We start from the raw sequence: 20,490 nt of genomic DNA, 5'->3' as shown, positions 1-20,490 counted from the left end.
AGTCTGCGCCGGGCGGATCTCGCGAGGCTTGGAAAAGCGCGCCGGGACCCGGGAGCTGGGAGGGTTGACTGGCGAGCCCGGGCGGGAGGGGGCATCATGGCGGCCCAGGCGCTGTCGCTTCTGAGAGAGGTGTCTCGGCTGGAAGCGCCGCTGGAGGAGCTGCGCGCTCTGCAGTCGGTGCTGCAGTCGGTGCCTCTCAGCGAGCTCCGCGAGCAAGCGGCGGAACTGCGCCTTGGCCCGCTTTTCTCCCTGCTCAACGAGAACCATCGGTGAGATGACCCGGCAGCTTGAGCGGGGGAGAGCGACACCCCCAAGTATGGAGACGGGGATGGGGGTGGTGGTGACGGGGGAGGCTTTTCCCAGTCACAGTGAAGGTTGAATATCGCTGAAATTTCAGAGAGGGAAGGATCCCGGGCTGAGACGCGAGAGACGGGGTTCAAGCCCAGGCTCTGAGGTGGCCGTCGCCTAGCCTCACTGCCTTCATCCTTGGAATAGGAGGAGGAAAGCAAGGTTGCCCACCTACGGGGGGGACTCCACAACCACGTATCCAAGTCCTTGACTTTTTCCCACCTCTTAAGAAGGGGTCCTATCCTGGCAATTTGGAAGGATCCATCGATATTTTAAATTCACATACCTTGATCCAGTAATTCCCTGTTACAGAAATTTAACATGCAGGTTTACTCACACACAAAATGTACTGTATATACAGGAATATTCATAACAGAAGGAGGCAGCAAAAAAACAAAACAAAACAAAAAAAACGGAACCACCTGAATATCTATTAAAAGGGGATTCTTAAATTATGACACATGACTGTAATACTATGGAGCTATTAGGAAAATTGAGGTAGATCTATATATGTGGACATAGAAAGATCTTTAATATATGTTGCTGAATGAAAGAAGAAAATTGTAGGAGTTTATAATCCCGTTATGTGTAATTTTTAAAAAGGATTACCACCCTCCCACACCCACTTGAACACAGGCCAGTGTAGCTTTTGGAATAGCTGAAAGATACATCAGTAACTATTAATATGGTAGTGGGACTTAGAATGGTAGGATGGCAACTTTTACTTTTCATTTTATGTACATCTGTGGTGTTTGATTTAAAAACACTTTGTATTTGATCATCTGATAACTTAAAAGACTTTTTAAATGTTTGTGATCCAGAAATTTAAAAGTGGCCTTTTTTCTTGAAAAGATAGTGAATCACTGAATCAACACTGGATGATTTCAGAGGGCTTTCTTGGCTCTGACCTTCTAAGAATCCTCCCTTTTTCATATGTGTTCTCCCTTCATTAATTCTGTTAATTAACATTATTCAGGTCTGCCTATGAAATCTCTATTTGTCCATTTTAATTCAGGCCTTCCTTTTCTCCCTCTCGCTAGGTCTGTTGCATTAGTCTGACTTCTCATTACCTCTGAGTTTCCTTTTCTAGTGTGTCCTTCCCACGTTGCAACCACAGGGAACTTCTCAGGATATTTGGCTCACATCTTTGCCATGGTTTCCCATTGCCTCCAGTGTAAAATCATGACTTGTTAGTCTGGCACTTTGACCTTTACAATATATTTCCATCCTACTTTTCCAGCCTCATCTTTTTCCACTCTACACATATTTCATCTGCTCCAGCTACCAAGTGGCACTACTTTCCCTTGAGCATGACTTGGCACTTTCCTAACTTTGTTCATGCCAGTCCTTCTAACTGAAATGCCTTCCCCTCCAAATCTGTCCATCTTTTAAGGCCCAGGTGAAGTGCCACCCCCTCCAAAAAGTATTTCTTGGTCACTCCAGTTGCAAGTGACTGGCCTTAGATCTCCTAAAGGACATTATCATTACTTCTCTTAATAATACTTGACACTATTGCCTTATGTTGTAATTCCATATGTGTTTCTGTCTAGTTTGTAAATTCTTTGAAGAATTCATCTCTGCATCCCTCTTAGGATGAAGCACATAATACAATATATGCCAAATAAAAGATTAAACTCATAAATTTTAGAGAGCCCACCTAGTCCAACCACTTCATTTTATAGATGAAGAGACTTTCAGTGATCTATAAGTTAACACCAGAGATGCACTAGGAACTGAAATGAAGGGGAGTTTGAAGAATAAGGTCTGTGGGGTCATGGTTTGCTGAATGAATGAGCAGCTCTCTAGGAAACAATTTTAATGGAAATTTAAAGACAAAGTAATTCAGAACTTAGTACACTGTAGATACCAATTGCAATTTGTGGGAATAATTCTCTGGATAGTGGATTGGCAGTCTCTAGATATATTGCTGTTTTCCTGCACTATATATTGGTTCGAGATCTTTTCTGATAGATGTAAACCTAGAATCTTTTTTTTTTAGTAAATTTATTTATTTCTGGCTGCATTGGGTCTTCGTTACTGTGCACAGGCTTTCTCTCTAATTGCGGCGAGCGGGGACTACTCTTAGTTGCGGTGTGCGGGCTTCTAATTGCGGTGGCTTCTCTTGTTGCAGAGCATGGGTTCTAGGTGCACAGGCTTCAGTAGTTGCGGCGTGTGGGCTCAGTAGTTGTGGCTCGTGTGCTTCAGTAGTTGTGGCTCGTGGGCTCTAGAACGCAGGCTCAGTAGTTGTGGCGCACGGGCCTAGTTACTCCGCGGCACATGGGATCTTCCCAGACCAGAGCTTGAACCCGTGTCCCCTGCATTGGCAGGCAGATTCTTAACTACTGCACCACCAGGGAAGCCTGATACTAGGTAAATTTGAATAAACTAGTAGAAGCTGGTGTTTCAAAGGGAAGTCTGGGTGGAGAAGAGCCTCATTAAGCTAGATGTCAGATATTAGGTTGTTGCTTCCTACCTGGTAGGACATGAATTGATGAGATCTGTGGTGTCTCTTTTAGGGAACAGACTACTTTGTGTGTATCCATCCTGGAGAGATTGCTGCAAGCTTTGGAGCCAGTTCACATGGCCCGGGACCTCAGGGTTGACCTGCAGAGGGGACTGACTCACCCCAATGATTCTGTAAAAATCCTCACTCTGTCCCAGGTATGAAATTTTACTAGCACATAATAAGGGGATCAACATTTAGTGACAACCTGCCCTGGGCCAGGGTGTATGCTGGGAGCCAAATACAGAGAGGTGAAGAAAACATGTGCTCTCTGTGTAGGCTGTATCAAGTCTATTCTAGTATGTGTAGCTAACTATAACCAGCAGCTACAAGCTAAAGTAAGAAGTTCCACTGAGTACCGTCTGAATCAGCTAGTCATCAAATACTGAGCTCCTTTTATCAGGCATTGTACCATATGCTGTTAGAGCTACCAAGATAAATAAAGCCTGTTTCTTTCCTCCAAGGAGCCCCTAGTCTAGAGAGAAAGATTGCCATGGTAAGTCTTATTATAGTGGCATGAGTGAAGTACTATTATAAAGGTCACTATACCAACAAATTAAGACAGTAACTCTTACCACCCTGGTAACCAAACATGCTAGTGTTTGGGTGAAGAGCTGCTGCCGAGGATTATCTTGAAGGGATAGAAGCTGAGCAGTTAGTTATCCACTAGATGTTCAACTACTGTTTTTTCTTTTTTTCTCTAAAGTATTTATTCAAGAAAAGGAGAAAGGATCGATTTATCCATTGACCATTTATGTGCAAAACTCTGTAGGAGGTGCTTTACCTATTTAGTTTCATTTAGTCTTTATTACTGTCCTGCAGTTAAGTATTGTATTCCCATTTTACAGACAAGAAATTAGGCTCAAAAAAAGTTATTTAATTTGCTCAAGATCAAGAACTGAAAGTTGGTAGAACTAAGATTTGTATTGTTTTCACTCACTGAGGTGTCTCAAGTCTTAACTCACCTGTTTTGTTTTATATTTTCTTTCTTTTCAAAGATGTGACCATACCATCTGTGTGTTTGGCTTTAATGAATTTGGGTCATTTGGAATTTTTTAATGACTCATAGCTGTAGTTAGTAACTCCTAAAATAACCGCACACTAAGGAAATTTGACCATCATGTGTTTCCATGTTGCCCTACCTTGGAAGAGTATTTCTGATTGTTTTTTTCCTTTCAGGTTGGAAGAATTGTTGAAAATTCTGATGCTGTTACTGAGATTCTAAATAATGCTGAATTATTAAAACAAATCGTTTATTGTATTGGTGGAGAGAATCTATCTGTAGCTAAAGCGGTGAGTCAGCTACAACCGTTAGCCTAAACATGCAGAGACATTAATGTCCTAAAAGACAGAGAAAGGCCTTCTGGACTGAGAGGTGGAGGTTTAGAATAAATGATTTGCGTAATAGAATTTGCAGCCTCATATCGATGGTATGAAATAAATAAATGGCATCAACATAAAACTAGTAAACCCCTTTTATTTTCTAGAATGCACATTTCTAAATTAACCATCATAGAGCTTACATTGGGTTGCTTGATAAGAAGCTTTTTCTATTTTCTGTTGGGAATACTATGTGTTTTTTCCAATTATAAGTAATTATAGCTAAAATGTAGTGAATGCTCCTTGGGTAAGCTGCGTTCCATACACTAACTTTCACATAAATCTTATGAAGTAGAAAGTACAGTTTGGTATTTTTATGACTCAAGAGATATTTCCTTTCCTTATAAGGCCATTAAATCCCTGTCAAGAATATCACTGACCCAGGCTGGACTGGAGGCTTTATTTGAAAGTAATCTGCTGGATGATTTGAAAAGTGTAATGGAAACAAATGACATTGTTCGATACAGGGTGTATGAGGTAAGACTAAAAGCATCGTTTCTGGTGCCTATAATTCAGAATGCATCAAGGCTTACATCAGAAGGCGAGATGGCTCATTTAACATGTATTTATTGAGTTTATAGTCTATGTTAGGCCCTATATATACCAGGTGCTTGGGATGTAGGGATGAACTCCCAGCCTAGTGTGTGAGACAGTCATATAAAAAATATTTACACTGCACTCTGAGTACTATAATAGAGGAGATCCCATTGAAATTAGACTGAAAAAATTAGTGTAGTAGTGGTAGTAAGAAGAAGCTTTGTACTGAGCAGTGTGCTAAATCCTCTCATATATATTCTCTTCAATTCTCACAGTAAACCTGATACTTCATTATCATTAATCTCGCTGTTGATGGAGTCATTGACCCAACGCCATGCAATTAATAGATTGTATATTCAAAACAGAACCATTTACAGTCTGATTCCCTCTTCAGAACAATGTCTTCAGCATTGTTAATATTACGCAATCTTGATTTTCCTTCTGCTTCTGTAGCTGTTTCTTCTTGGTCTCCTGGCTCCTTAGCCTCTATTGACCTTTAATTGTTGGAGTTTGTGAAGGCATGCTAGGCCCCTTATGCTCAAGTTCAAACCAAACTTCTGATCTTCTCCATCCACCTCATGCCCCCAATAAAAACAGCAGCAACAAACTGGCCCCGTCTCCCAGTCCACGTGGCTGGCTGTTGGACCTCCAGCTTATTCTCTGTGAGGCCCTGTCCTCCCTGCCATGTATCCACTCAGTCATCACATTGTGTCAGTTTTACGTAAACTCGTGCATTTCTCTGCTTTGCTATAGCCACCACCACCCTAGTCTAAGCTACCAGTATCTCTCACCCGGACTATTGTATTTGCATCCAAACTGGTCTGCTCCCATTTTTGTCACCCCTAGTCTATCGCTACATGTAGTCAGAATGATCTTTTAAAAATCGAAATCTGATTCTGTCGTTCCTCTGCTTAAAATACTCGGTGTCCTAGATCTCTCAGTAAGCCCTCAGAACATACTTGTTGAACGAGTAAGTGAATAGCCGACTGATTGAATGAATGAATGAATGATTTTTACAGTCTGTTCGTTATTGTTGATAGGGGCTTTTGTCCTGATTGATGGTTTCTTTTTAAAAAAGGGCAGATATACCCAGGTATATCTGGGTGAGTGTTTCTGTGCCAGAGTAATTTCTTATGTGTTCAATGAAGTTTTCTTGCTTGTGGAGACAAATAATGGATTTTTAAAAATTCAATTATATTAAGTATATAATTTATACTAGTATATAATAGTATGTAATATACTTCCTAGTCCTGCATTTAACTTAAAATGCCATCTAACAAGTTTGGGGCTATTTGGACCTTTCTGCTTTTTCTGTTTTCTTTCAGCTAATTGTGGAGATATCCTCTGTGTCACCAGAATCTTTAAACTACTGTACCACCAGTGGATTGGTAACGCAGCTCCTCCGAGAACTGACCGGTGAGGATGTGCTAGTCAGGTATGTTGATGGAGAGAATTCTTAAAGCAAAATGTCCTTTCTTGGGGGGACAGGAGACAACCTCGGAACTTAGTGTGATCTCCCTTAGTAGAGCCTATGCTCAGGTTGCAATCTCATGACTGATTATGTCCTGAAGAAGGGGCTTTTTGAAAATTGCTCAACTTACATGGTGACAACATACTGGAACTTAGCATGACAATTCAGCTACTTTTGAATAACGGTGTTCCCTGTCCTTAGGCATGTGTGCTGTTTAAAAGTTGCCAATCACATGGTAACTGTCATTTTGTATGACTTAATGTGTTAACATGCACGTCATATATATATATATGTATGTATATAAGTTTTTTCTTTTTTTTTGGCCATGCTGTGTGGTTTATGGGAACATAATTCCCCAACCAGGAATTGAACCCATGCCCTTGGCAGTGAAAGCGCCAACTCTTAACCACTAGACTGCCAGGGAATTCCCAACATGCACGTTTTTTGATGTTGTTAAATAATAGCACTACGGCATGATAGAAGAAACATGGACTTTTGAAAATGAGTGAGAATTGGGCTTACATGCATCTCTACTATTAGTAGCTGTTTGACCTTAGACAAATTATTGTAACCTTTCTGCACCTGAATTTCCTTATCTCCTAAATGGAACAATGACAATTCTGTAAAGAAGATAATATGAGGATTAAGTGAATTGACCATAGAGACCACTATAATGGCTGATATAGGCTCTCAAAGAAATGTTAATTCCAGTTTTTTTACTCCCAGCCCCTGTACCTTAAGTCCCCTTGAGTATCTGCCAAGTGTTTCCTTGGATATTCCACAATTTACTAACACATCCCCACTGTTGAATACTTGGTTCAAGTATTTTGCTGTTATAAGAGCGCTATAGTTACCTTTGTGTACACAGGACTTTGTTTTTCTTATCTTAAATGATTTTCTGATTGTCCTGTGTTCTTTAAATGTGATTGAATTTGTTGAACTCACATGCATAAACGAGTCCTCAGTCATACTGTTTCAGAGCATTTGAGTTACATTGTTTCAAAGCCTTCCTAATAAGGAAATTATTTTGTTAAATTTCTTTAACTTAGTATCAGACTTTGTGACATAGGAAAAAACCTTGCAAATAATCAGTTAAAATACCTTAGGATCAACTATAAAAATACTTTTTTTAGTTAATTGAGGAGATTTGGTCATGGTTAGGCTTTAGATGATACCAAAGAATTATTTTTTAAATATGTGGTAAAGGCATTATAATTTTGTGAGAAAATATTCATGTTTGACATTTCAAAATAAAACAAAGGTTGAAAAACTCTTTGAGGAGGTAGTTGTGTTATAATGAAAACAATGGGCCTCAAGTCAGAAGGTCATGATTTAAGTCTTAACTGCCTTGTTAAAACAATGTGATTCTGGACAAGTTACAATTTTCTCATCCTTGTGTCCTGATCTGAAAAGTAGAGCCAGGATCAGTCACCTTTCACACTTGGTGGGAAGAATTAAATAAAATAACCTATATGAAAACAGTTTATAAACTATACTAATCATATGCAAAATCTTGGCATTTCAGAGCCACCTGTATAGAAATGGTGACATCACTGGCATATACTCATCATGGACGACAGTACCTTGCTCAAGAAGGAGTAATTGACCAGATTTCTAATATAATTGTTGGGGCAGATTCAGACCCTTTCTCTAGCTTCTATTTGCCAGGTAAGAAATACTGACACTTGTGGAAATGACAGTGTATGTTTGTTTTCAGAGTTATCTCTGACAGAGGAGGCCAGGGATTGTTTTCTGTAGAGCTGATTCCCTTAAGATGATACCCATAGCCCCTTAATGAAGTGGAATCTATTGCTCTGGGAGCCATGCACTGTTGATTCTAATTTTCTGGAAATATTGCTGTTTAGAGCATTAGGCTGTTTCCCTTGAACCTTAGCCAAAAGAATCATAATAAAACTACTAGTAATGATACTTACAGTATATTTCACTGATTCATCAAATCTTGAGTTGGAATCTTTATCTAATATAGAATTATTCTAGCCATTCTGTTCTAGGACTTGGTTGATTAGTTTTTCTTGAGCACTTCCAGAAATTGGATATTAATTTTAGATAGCCTCGCTTATTTCGTCGATGAACATCTCTGTTTAAAAATTTCTTCCTGATAATGACTCCAAACTTGCCTTCCTATAATTTGTATCCGCTGGTCCTTGTTCTTTGTTCCTCCCTCTTGCATATGACAATGCTTCAGTATTCGGACCCAGCTCCGTTGACACCCTGGGGTTTCTATTCCATCAGGACCACACATCACAGGTCCTTCAGTATCTCCTTATGGTCTGTCTGATTTCCAGGCAACACAGTACTGTAACCTTTCTCCTCTTTCTGGCCTGAAGTTTATTAACTGTCCCATGAAAACCTAGGAGCCACAATTTATGCTATCTTCTTTTTCTATTAAAATACATTCTTGTAAATATCTTTAGGATTTGTGAAGTTTTTTGGAAACCTGGCTATCATGGATAGTCCTCAGCAGATCTGTGAGCGTTATCCTGTCTTTGTGGAAAAAGTCTTTGAAATGACAGAAAGTCAAGACCCCACCATGATTGGTGTGGCAGTGGACACAATTGGAATTCTAGGATCCAATGTTGAAGGAAAACAAGTTTTACAGAAAACAGGTTGGTATGCCTTGTTTTGGCTTTCCTTAAGGATATCTCTTTTTTTGCGGGGGGACAAGAATTCATCATATAAGTTCATTTGCTTGTATGTTAACTGCATAGTAGAAACTACTTTTACAGATGGCAGTCTTTTTACCATGACCTTGGACTAATCCCTAAAAAGTTTCATAATTATTACTGAATTTTTTTTTTAACTTGGCTGGACCAAGCACTCTTTCCCCTCTACATCTTTCTTAAATAGTATTCATAGTACAAAGGCCATAGTCTGGAGTCAGAAAGACCTGGATTCATGTCCCAGTTCTAACACTAACTTAGCTTTTTGAGCTTCACTTACTCACTTCACTACTCTAGGCCTCACTTTCCTCATATATAACAAGTGTATAACAACTACTTCTCAGGGTTGTTGTGAATATTTACTGAAAAGACACATTTGTTTTATATTTGTATGTCAAGGAAGGAAAACAAAAATATGTTACAAGATTTTATGTTAAGAGTGATACTCTCATGGCACATTCATGAGTATCTTGCAAGTACTGTGAATTCTACACACAAAAAAATGTACAGGGCTTCCCTGGTGGCGTAGTGGTTGAGAGTCCACCTGCCGATGCAGGGGATGCGGGTTCGTGCCCCGGTCCGGGAGGATCCCGCATGCCGCGGGGCAGCTGGGCCCGTGAGCCATGGACGCTGGGCCTGCACGTCTGGAGCCTGTGCTCTGCGGCGGGAGAGGCCACAGCGGTGAGAGGCCCGCGTGCAGCAAAAAAAAAAAAAAGAAAAATGTACAGCACTGTTAAAACCCTTGTGAAATATATGTTGAAAATTATATATGCTGTTGTGTATCACAGCTAGTATCCAGATTATGTGTACTTTTCTAACTGCTTGTACCTATGACATATGATCCTTTTACAGTCTTGCAAAGAACATACTATTGTCATTCTCATTTTACAGATAAGGTAGGTGACACTCAGAGAAGTTAAGAAAATCTTCTAAGATCATTCAGACTGTGGGGCAGCTGCTACTCAAATCCAGGTCCTTTGATTCCAGAGCTCTACACTTTAACTTATATATGCTGTATTGCATATGAATGTGTCTTAGGCCTGTCACTTGGTTTCTGACTACATGTTTATTTTTATATTGGTTTAGGTTGGTAACAGTCATAGTATATGAAAGCATACTTTTAAAAATCATTGTTCACTTAACACCCATTAGGATGGCTATTATTTTTTTAAAAAACAGAAAATAACAAGTGTTGACAGGATGTGAGAAATTGGAACCCTTGTGCATATCTGGTGGGAATGTAAAATGGTACAACTGCTGTGGAAACATGGTGGTTCCTCAAAAAATTAAACATAGAATTACCATATGATCCAGCAATTCCGCTTCTAGGTGTATACCCAGAGGAATTGAAAGCAGGGGCTTACATAGATGTTTGTACATCTGTGTTCATTAACAACATTATTCACAATAACCGAAAAGGGTAGAAACAACCCAAGTGTTCATTGATGAATGAATGAATGGATTAAAAAAATGCGGTATATACATTCAAAGGCATATTATTCAGTCTTAAAAAGGAATGTAATTCTGACACATGCTACATCATGGGGGAACCTTGAAGATATAGTGCAAAGTGAAATAAGCCAAACACAAAAAGACAAATATTGTATGATTCCACTTATACATGGTACCTAGAATAGTCAAATTCACAGAGACAGGAAATAGAATAGTGGTTACCAGGGGACGGTTGTGGGGGGAGGGGGAAGGAGAGTTGTTGATTAATGAGTACAGAGTTTCAGTTTGAGATGATGAAAAAGTTCTGGAGATGGATGGTGGTGATGGTTTCCCCACAGTGTGAATGTACTGAGCTGTATGGTTAAAATGATAAATTTTAGGTTATGTGTATTTTACCATAGTAAAAAATATCTTGTTATTCTTCAAAGGAACTCGCTTTGAACGTTTGCTGATGAGAATAGGATATCAAGCAAAGAATGCCTCAACAGAGCTCAAAATTAGGTGTTTGGATGCAATTTCATCTCTTTTTTATTTACCAGTAAGTAGATTGGGAAAGTAATGAAGAACAGTGGTGTATCTGGGGGAGAATATGTCTGTATAATACTAGTTAACTTACTATAAATGTTGACCAAATAAATGCCATCTCTCCCACTCTTAGTGAAAGAAGAGGACCCTCATTATGTGACTAGTGACATTTTTAAAGTTAAAGTGGAATCATAGAGTATTAGAACTGGATAGGACCCTAGAGATTGCTTAATCAACCCCATCAAAAAAGAAACAAGACAAAACTGGGGAAGTCTGGGCTGAGTTGGGGAAGAATGCTCCAGACTTGGCAGAGCTCACACAGCTAGTTAATGACAGGGTATGAGCAGAACCCAGGTTTCCTGACTTCCTAATGTCTTGAGGTTTTCCTTTTCTGTCGTGTAGGCTGAGCAGCAGACTGATGACCTCCTGAGGATGACAGAATCCTGGTTTTCTTCTTTATCTCGGGACCCGATGGAGCTCTTCCGTGGCATCAGTACTCAACCCTTCTTTGAACTACACTGTGCTGCCTTAAAAGTGTTCACGGTAGGCATCCTCTTTTCCATGCCTTCTGGGACTCTGCCAGTTCAACACATGCGTGCTTAAAGTGAGCCAGTCTCTCTGCCATGCCCTGGGGATGCACAAGTGCATAGGAAGTTTCTGCCCTCTACTATTATTGTAGACTAATTAGGGAGACAAATATGTAAGCAAATGGTTTCAGTAAAAGGTATTAGGTGCTGTGGCAAAATGTTCGAGGGTGCTGTGGGATCACAGAATTAATTCCGCATTCCTTATCTGCCATCAAGCAAGCCCTCGCTACCTTAGTCCTGGTTTCCCTCAGCCTTATTTCCTGCCATTCGCTTCTGGCACTGGCAGCTCTAGTGATAGCAGACTGCTTGCTTCATATCTCTGGACCCTCGTGTACGCTCTACATTCAACACTCTTCCCTGACTTTGCTTGTTAACCTCTTATTTATTCTTCAAGGACTAAGTCGGGTGTCTCTTCAGCAAGCTTTGCCCAAACCCACAAGGTTGAGTTAAGCAGTGCTGGCTTTCCTACTTTACATTTATTCATTTATTCAGCAAATATTTGTCGAGTTTCTTTTCTTTGCTAGGTTCTGGGGATATAGTAGTGAACAAAAGATACAAAGACCTTCCATTCATGTAGCTCATCGTCTATTGAAGGACCCAAGCAGTAAATATAAAGTTAATTGTATAATTATAGTTGTGGTAAGGATCATACCTCTGTGTTCTGTTTATTACACTTTGTTGAAAATGTTTATTTATTGACCTATTCAACAGAGTTTATTGAAAATAAGAGCCATAGCTGATTTAACTTTGTAGCTTCAGCACTTGCTCTGGTTCCCTGGGCTCATAGAAATGTAGTCATCACTTTAGTAATCTTAATAATGGGATCTTGGGCAGCACGCTTGTCCTAGAGAGGGAGGGAACAAGGAGGGTGGGGGCGACAAGAGAGGGAAGGCTGGACTTCCCTGGTGGCGCAGTGGTTAAGAATCCGCCTGCCAGTGCAGGGGACACGGGTTCGAGCCCTGGTCCGGGAAGATCCCACATGCCACAGAGCAACTAAACCGGTGCACCACAACTACTGAGCCTGTGCTCTAGAGCCCACGAGCCACAACTGCTGAGCCCGTGTGCTGCAACTACTGAAGCCCATGCGCCTAGAGCCCGTGCTCCGCAACAAGAGAAGCCACCACAGTGAGAAGCCTGCGCACCGCAACAAACAGTAGCCCCCGCTCGCTGCAAGTAGAGAAAGCCCACGCGCAGCAACAAAGACCCAACGCAGCCAAAAATAAAGAAAATTTTTTTAAAAAGTGGGAAGGCTTCCCACAGGATGTGATACAGGATCTGCATCTTGAAGGGTACAGGATACCTGTCAACTTCAAGAATGTTGTTTTTAGACTGTTTCACCCTTGTCAGTAGTCACTGTGATGGTCATTTTGGCTCCTGCACTGGTATTCTCATGATTTGTTCTTTTCCCACTCTTCTACGTTATGCTCCACTTAGCCATAGTTGTAGAGATAATTTTTGATTTACTGATTTGGGCAGCTGTTTTTATTTCAACCCACCCATCCTCAACTATTGTTAAGTAGGCTGATGTTTCTCAAACTGTAATGTCTTGTTAAAATGTAGATTCTCATTCATTGGTTCTGGAATAGAGCCCGAGATCCTGAATTTCTAACAAGTTCACAGGTGATGCTGAAGCTGATGGCCTGCAGAACACATTTTGAGAGGAAGACATAGGCTGTAAACTTGATTGTGCCTTGTTCTTCATTAAAATATAGTAGTGAGGTTTTTAAAAACATTTTTAATAAACGTTGCTTATTCATTATTTTTAAATTTGGAAAAGATTGAGACGTAGAAATTTTTTAAAGCACATAGAGTCATACCTGTTTGGTATGACTTTAAGGTGTTTCCTTTTAGTATTGGTATTAGTAGTTATCTATTTATTGGTGTAATATTTCAAACATACAGTCATACCTTGCTACCTCTGCCCAATCCAATTCCCCTTCCTCCCTCTCTGAATGTAATCACTGTCATGAATTCAGAGTTTACAAGTGCACGCATGATTTTGTACTTGTACTATCTATGCATATATGCTTAAATTACAGTATTTTAAATATTCTTAAACTTTGCAAATGGTATCGTGCTCTTCATATCATTCTGCAATTTCCTTTTTCTCCCTAATGTTATGTTTTTAAGATTTATCTATATTAAAAGAGGCAATTAGAAAGTCATTAGTATTTCATTGTATAGCCACAGTGTGTCAATCTCCAGTAAATGAAGATTTAGATAGCATCTATTACAAATGATGCTACAATGAACATTCTCAAAAATATCCTCTTATGCACATCTATGAGAGTTTCTTTAGGGTAGTCTTCTTCTCAAGTCTTTGTCTTGATTTTTCCACTGTTGTAATCATGCCATATGTATAATTTGGATCTACTTTTTTCGTATAACAGATTTACTTATCCTTTATAAACTTTATTCTTAATGTTTAATTTATTATTGCTATATACCTTAATTTACTAACTCATCTTCCCACTATTAAGGATTTATAGTGTACCTTTCACAGTGTGATGAGCATCTTCGTTTACAGATTTTTTAAATATTTTGATTATTTTCTTAAGTTAGAGTTTCAGGAGGGAATTTACTTGGGCAAAATGTAACATTTTTAAGGTTCATGTTGCCAAATTTCTTTCTAAGGTTTGTGCCATCCTATTAACAAACTTAACTTAAGGCTCAGAGGAATTGTGTTCTTTCCCCCTTCCATTTCAGGCCATTGCAAACCAACCCTGGGCTCAGAAACTTATGTTTAACAGTCCAGGTTTTGTAGAATATGTGATGGACCGGTCCGTAGAGCGTGACAGAGCTTCAAAGGATGCCAAATATGAACTGGTGAAAGCACTTGCCAATTCTAAGACAATTGCAGAAATCTTTGGGAACCCAAATTATTTGAGGCTCAGAACTTACCTGAGCGAAGGTCCATACTATGTGAAACCTATTTCCACAACAGCAGTGGAAGGAGCAGAGTGATTTCTTCTAGAGTCTAGACCATTTATTGACCAAAATTTCTCCTGAGGCATTTGAATCCATCTGCATTTTACAAAACAGACTTCCCTCCCACCAGAATTATCATGAAGTGTCTAATGTAATTTTATCACCAACATTTGTTGTGTTTCTACATTGAAATTCAACGTAAAGCCAGGAAAGCAGGTAAAGTTGATCGTAATTGAACCAGATGTTTCTCAGATTCCTTTGGCTGCCTTAATCTTTGCAAGAAGATGGAAGTTTTGTTCTTCTCCCAGAAAATTTTCGTGGACTTACCATCTTATTTTAAAATCCACTTTAACTAAAATGGAACCAAATTGTTTCTGACTTCTTTCTATCCCCCCACTCCCTTATTTTTTTGGTCTGTTTTTCCCTTCTGATTCCACTTTCAAAGTCTTGGATATAAATATTCTTTGAAAAACAAGTAATATGCAATCTTAAAATTATGTTCCCTATACTAAGAATAAATACTTTTAATAAGGTCTCTTTTGCTTTTTTGTTACTATTATTCCTTTGAAAAATAGATAATAAATCTTTTTAAAATGTTTCTAGTGTTCCTCGATGCTTTTTTTTTTTTGCTGTTTATCAAGGCATCTTACTGTGTTGTGGTTTTGGGTGGGGAGGAGTGATAACATGCTAAACCAGAAAGGTCCCCAAACTGTTATTTTATTTATTGGTGGGTCATCGTTGTTGAGAGCTTTGCTTTTAATTTCTGAGATCCATCAGGTCCATATTGAGTTGATCAGAGAGAGGGAAACTGACTCCTAATAACTAGAGTCAGAATGGAGGGGTCACTATGCCTAAACCAGGATACCATCTTACTGATTAACAAAGGATGCACTTGCTTTTCATTGACAAAAAATGTTCCCACCTGTTTTCCAGTGCTCTGCTCTCTAAACAGCAAAGTGATCACCAATCCAGAGGTTTCTACATGAATATGTTATCAGAGTGTGATGGTTCAGAATGGAGAGATAGGTTTCTTTCAAGCCATGGTGGTGATGTTGATAAACCAGCCCTGCTCTGTTACAAAATGATTCTCAAGTGACTGGAATTTTCTTGTCCCCAGATTAGTCATCTCTGTTCCGCCATCTCTGGTATCCGTGAGTCCCCTTTTTCCATCTTTCTATATGGGCCATTTTCCTACTGCTAATACCACTAAATTTCTGTTGTTTTCAGCCACCTAGTCTGTTGTACTTTGTTAGGCATCTTTAGGAAACTAATAGAGTGTATACATAACATGAAATGTGTATTTGTTGCATCCCGTTTGTAAAATACTGCCTAATTAGGACTTGATGAAAATTGTTTCACAAAAAATTAGAGATCCAAGTCTTTACACTAGTGAGATTTAAGTTAATATATACTAGGTAGCTAAAACTTTTAAGTGTAATTCCACCACTCAGATTACTAAAATGTTTCATCTTACAGACAAGATGAACATTTTGTTACATTCCTTATTTAGTGTTTTCCTTTAATTCTGAGAATTCTCAAAAATCAGTCACAGCTGCTATCACTGAGTCATGACAGTTCCATAGAATGTGATTTTTAGAAATCCATTAATTGTAAAGAGAAACAAGACTCTTGGTTATAATTAAATTTAATGTTCTCTCTTTTCTAGACAAAAGGTATTATTTTGAAAAGAATTATGCTACACCAACTTAAATTTCTTAAAATGAGATCTCAATTCAATGTAGTACATCAGAGCACTAAGAACACTGCAACCTGCTGAGTACAATCAAAGATTCAGAGAAACTACATAAAACACAAGGAAGGAGGGACACTTTCTGTAACAAGGTAGGAAGGAATTTTTAAAGAACACACTTTTAAGAAAAACAAAGAAATCCTAATCACCATAATACATGACATTATTTTTTATGGTACCCATGTGAAAAAGTTTAAAGCTGTCAAGGTATGTCAGAAGTTTGCAGGAAATGAGCCCATAGTAGGTTTCAAACAGCGTACATTCTTTCCCACTGTTAATTTCCTTCCATGCCAGGGGCATTTCAGCATCTGTAGTTTCTGAGGATGTGAAAATGAACTTAAAGCAACATCTGTTGTATCTGATGTGGCTTTTCCCAGAAAACCTTGAACTGTGTATGGGTATTAGGCCAATGGATTTAGCACAAATTCCTACAAACACATCAGCAGGCACCATAATGGGGACTTCTTTGAAAACTACGTACATCATCCGAGCCACATCTTGGGACATAACAAAGGCCTCACCACTGCAGTAATCTGGGTAGTACTCTTCTGGGTACTCACTGAAAGGGACAAATTCTTGGCTGTTAGGGTCTCTGTTGGGTGTATCCTGATGGATAACTCTTCCTACATAGATATCTTCAAGGTGTTCTTTCAGATTGAGGAGGTAGTCTACCAAGCTTGGTAGATTGACAAACATCTCTTCATCAACCTTGAGAATGAACTGTGCGTTAGGGCAGAAAGTCACAGCCCACTGCGTCATGGTGATAATCTTCAGAGTTTGGTTCTCAGCACTGTCCAAGAAGATTCCTTCAATTATATCATTATTCTTTTGGGACTCTTTGTCTATCTCTTGCTGGGCAGTCACCAAAACAGGCATTCCCAAAGCAAACAGTGTGAGAATGGGATGCCCTCGGACACTGGTCATGTTACCCCAGGTTTTCCTGATGAGGTCCCGCCTTGTTCCATTTCCTGGGCTACTGAAGATAAGAGAGAGCAAAAATATGTTCTTCCCTTTACACACCTCTGACTGGCTCAGGATATAGTATTTGGAAAGATTACTTCTTAGGGGCTCCATGTTCAATTTTCTTGCCTTATCCTTAATTTCAAGAACTTTCATATCTATATAAGGCAAAGCATGCAGAAAATATTCTTCCACAAAATCAGCCCCAAAAAGCAAGGCATGAAATAGAATAACATTAAACAGAATGAAACACCACTGGTGAGTCCGAAGTCTGCAGAATGTCACCTAAATAAAAGAACACACATTCAAGCTCCATCTCCATTTCTGTTTTCGTCCCCACTGAACACTATATGTACCTCTCACAACACTTAGCACTACACTGTTTTAAGTGTTTATTATTTAGTTCTGTTATTTGTCTCTCCCACTATATCATGGCCCCCTGGACAGCAGGCATTATGAATAAAATGCTGGTTGTTTTCTTGCTTGGAGGAAAGCCTACTTACTATATACAAGGCACTGTGTTAGACACTGGGGAAGCAAAGAGAAATCAGACATAGACACATGGATATAAAGTAACAAGTGCCATTGTGCTAAAAGCCTGCAGGAAAATATATGATATTCTTTCTGGAATTGAAGCACTTGGATCAGTTTCTTCTCTAACTACAAAGGTCAAAGGCTGTTTTTCAATGGAGTGGTAGCTTTTGTTGGCCACTGAACAATGGCTACTATCAAACATTTACATTCTTCTAGTATGACTTTTCAATTTAACAATAAATTCTGACATTGTTTTGACAATGTCCCCTAATCCATCTGACGCATCTATCAATATGGGCAGATTTCTGCTATCTGTATAGCACCTCTTCAGAGATCTAGGACATACCTGTGCCAAGCTTACTCTACCTCATCAAAAGAGATGGAAACTTTCCATCTGGAAGAGCATATACAATGTAGTATTGCAATATAACAGAGCCAGGGGACATTGGAGGAATTAAATCTCTATTCATTGGAGCTTCAATCAACAAAGACTCCCCTAATGACACTTACCTCTTCCTGAGCGCTTGCTGGGGGCAAGGCACTGTGCTAAGCACTTTACATGCCTGAACTCATTCAGCCCTGGTAATATCCCTTTCAGATATGTTATCTTCAAACTTAAGCTGAGCATACAGGCAGTATAGGAATTTGCCCAAGATCTCTCAGTGAATAAGAGGGTGAGGTAAGGCCATGATTTGAACTCAAATCTGTCAGATTTCAAAGCTCTTAACCACTAGAGAATCCTGAGTTCCATCTTTTACTTTCCCGTGTCTATTGAATAGGAAAACCCAACAAAGCAAAACAAACAATTATAATCTGAACTCCTTTCCATTTTCTCAGTTCTGATGATTTACACACAGAAGAAACTTCAGCCTACTAAAAGCTTATTTTAATAGATATAAAATGCTTCAAAGATTATAAGAAACTTGCCTGCATGTTGTCTGTGAACGATTTCAGGGCTTTGGAAATTATTGAGTCCAGATGCCAAAGTATGCCCAAATGTATCTCAGGATCACTCAGTCTAACAGCAATTGAGGTACAGTACCTTGTGCCTGAGACTTTAAGGATAAGGTTTCTTGTCAATCAACCTGAGCTTTTGTCCCAGAATACCTGCTGGCTCCATAGGACAGCAAGTGCTGATCATGTTACAGCTAGAGTGAATCCAGAACAAAGACTAGAAAGCAAACCTCTTCAAATGCTTCCAACCTTATTTACCTCTTGAAAATGATCCTGGTGAAGTGCCTGGTGAAATGTGTGTGGGAATTGAAAGAACAGTTAGTTCACCCATATCATCTCTCCATAGCATCATCACAGAAGGAGTGCATCTCAAGAAACTAAATAGTTGGAGTAGTTTCTGCTCCCTGGTACCTGCACATGCAACAAATGTGTTAAATATCAAGGGATACTTGTCATCCCTAGTGGGTGCATTTTTTTTCTACCCAAAGAAACGTGTGGTTTGGTTTATGTCTCATCAAGAAGGATTTTGAATTCCTAGTATAGGCCATGGAAGAACATTCCTAAATAAATTATATGTCATCCATCTACCTTTCCCAGGCAACTTTATCTCAAAATGGAAAACGTGTAGTCCATTTTAGCCTGAATCAGAGAAACTAAGCATTTGATGTTTGCAATTTTCCTATTGCGTGAATGTGTAGGAATTACTCCAAATACCATTTGAGCAGCAAGTTTATGAAAGAAAGAAAGAAGGAAGGAAGGAAGGAAGGAAAGAAAAAACATCCAGCATATTTATATGTTCCTGTCACATAAACAGTTGTAATGAACATTCGGTTCCTACGCCAGGCCATATTTCATGTTTTTCTTTTTGCGTGTTGATCTTCCTACCTGCCATTCATAGCAGTTTTTGTAGTTATTTGGCTAGGAATAATTCATTACATTTTAAAGTTGGCTATGTTTTCTCAACAATCATTGTGCAATCTTGGAGATTTTTACAAAGTGGGAATATATATCCTAAAAAAAATTCAAATGAAAGGGAATTTTTACATATACTAAATTGAATGGTTACACAAGTGTTGGATTTAATTAAATACAAATTCAATTTTGCAATTTTCTTTTCATTTTTTAATGAGCCATAAATTTTGCTCCTGGATAGCCTCTGGGCTTAAACTTAGACAATTTGGTTTCTTTGTCCATGAGAGGTTGAAACAATGTTGTCTCTGGGGCAGCTCCATCTGGAATTTTCAGTTTCATTCATCAAACTCCTACCATCCTGGGGTTGAGACCATTTGCTGCAAATAGATAGGGGTGCCTGGTTTTCTTGATTACCTTAGCACTGCCTTTTCTTTCATAAAGTTTATCCAATCTGTGTACCCATGTCTTCCTAAATTTTCTTGTAATGTTGTCATCAGTCACTCTCTGGCTTCGAAGTTCACAGAGGCTTCCTGTTGCCTACCGAATCAAATCTGCTCTCTTGAAACCTTTCTGGACTCCATACTTAGTTTCCACCACAAAGAATCAACTTTTTATTTCCCATGTTTCAAGAGCACCCTAGATGTGCTCTACCACTAACTGGACATACGGGTGCCTTATTGTCTATATAAATGTTATGTCTATACGTTGTTTGACTTTGGACACCTCTCTTAAATTCTCCCTCTCTCCTCCGTAAAGTAAGCATAATAAGAAAAAGTGCCGCACAGTCGGTGCAAGATCAGATTGGATGACGGACATAAACCTGCGGGACAAATCCGTGTGTACAGCCTGGAAGTAAACTTTGAACAATCTGCCACAGATCTAAGCGGACCTACGCATGCTCCGCCTCCCTCTACGCTCCTCAGCTCTCCCACTTCCCCTTTAAGGCGGGGCCGGAAGTGCAGCCGCGT

The 20,490-nt window shown here is 39.3% G+C and overlaps 2 protein-coding genes across 4 annotated transcripts; one reads left to right on the top strand and one right to left on the bottom strand.

The window, feature by feature from the left end:
* Positions 1-38: 38 nt before the first annotated feature.
* Positions 39-15,961, top strand: PSMD5 (proteasome 26S subunit, non-ATPase 5). 3 transcript variants are annotated; one of them, XR_013829098.1, is made up of 11 exons: positions 39-269; positions 2,865-3,009; positions 4,031-4,144; positions 4,580-4,708; positions 6,094-6,203; positions 7,765-7,907; positions 8,675-8,866; positions 10,801-10,910; positions 11,300-11,440; positions 14,191-14,628; positions 15,346-15,961. XR_013829098.1 is itself a non-coding variant. In XM_079926737.1 (10 exons), exons 1-10 carry the CDS (start codon positions 97-99, stop codon positions 14,446-14,448), a joined length of 1,515 nt encoding a protein of 504 aa, XP_079782863.1. In that variant the 5' UTR covers positions 39-96; the 3' UTR covers positions 14,449-14,941. The 3 variants fall into 3 exon arrangements, 2 of the variants coding, with proteins under 2 accessions (XP_079782863.1, XP_079782864.1); XM_079926737.1 differs by lacking the exon at positions 15,346-15,961 and having other exon boundaries at positions 14,191-14,941; XM_079926738.1 differs by lacking the exon at positions 15,346-15,961 and having other exon boundaries at positions 189-314; positions 14,191-14,941.
* A 239-nt stretch (positions 15,962-16,200) lies between these two features.
* On the bottom strand, positions 16,201-17,432 carry B3GALT9 (beta-1,3-galactosyltransferase 9). Its single transcript, XM_079926816.1, has one exon. The coding sequence runs from the start codon at positions 17,276-17,278 to the stop codon at positions 16,304-16,306; it is 975 nt and encodes a 324-aa protein (XP_079782942.1). The 5' UTR covers positions 17,279-17,432; the 3' UTR covers positions 16,201-16,303.
* Positions 17,433-20,490: the final 3,058 nt, after the last annotated feature.

The sequence above is a fragment of the Stenella coeruleoalba genome (assembly GCF_951394435.1).
Source record: "Stenella coeruleoalba genome assembly, chromosome: 7".
Classification (NCBI taxonomy): Eukaryota; Metazoa; Chordata; class Mammalia; order Artiodactyla; family Delphinidae; genus Stenella; species Stenella coeruleoalba.
This window is presented reverse-complemented; position numbering and strand designations above follow the sequence as displayed.

Bases quoted from the DNA above. Each gene is read 5' to 3' on its own strand.
- B3GALT9 (XM_079926816.1), bottom strand. From the start codon at position 17,278: ATGAAAGTTCTTGAAATTAAGGATAAGGCAAGAAAATTGAACATGGAG.
- PSMD5 (XM_079926737.1), top strand. From the start codon at position 97: ATGGCGGCCCAGGCGCTGTCGCTTCTGAGAGAGGTGTCTCGGCTGGAA. The intron at 270-2,864 runs GTGAGATGACCC...TGTCTCTTTTAG, and splicing joins CTGCTCAACGAGAACCATCG to GGAACAGACTACTTTGTGTG. The intron at 8,867-10,800 runs GTTGGTATGCCT...TATTCTTCAAAG, and splicing joins ACAAGTTTTACAGAAAACAG to GAACTCGCTTTGAACGTTTG.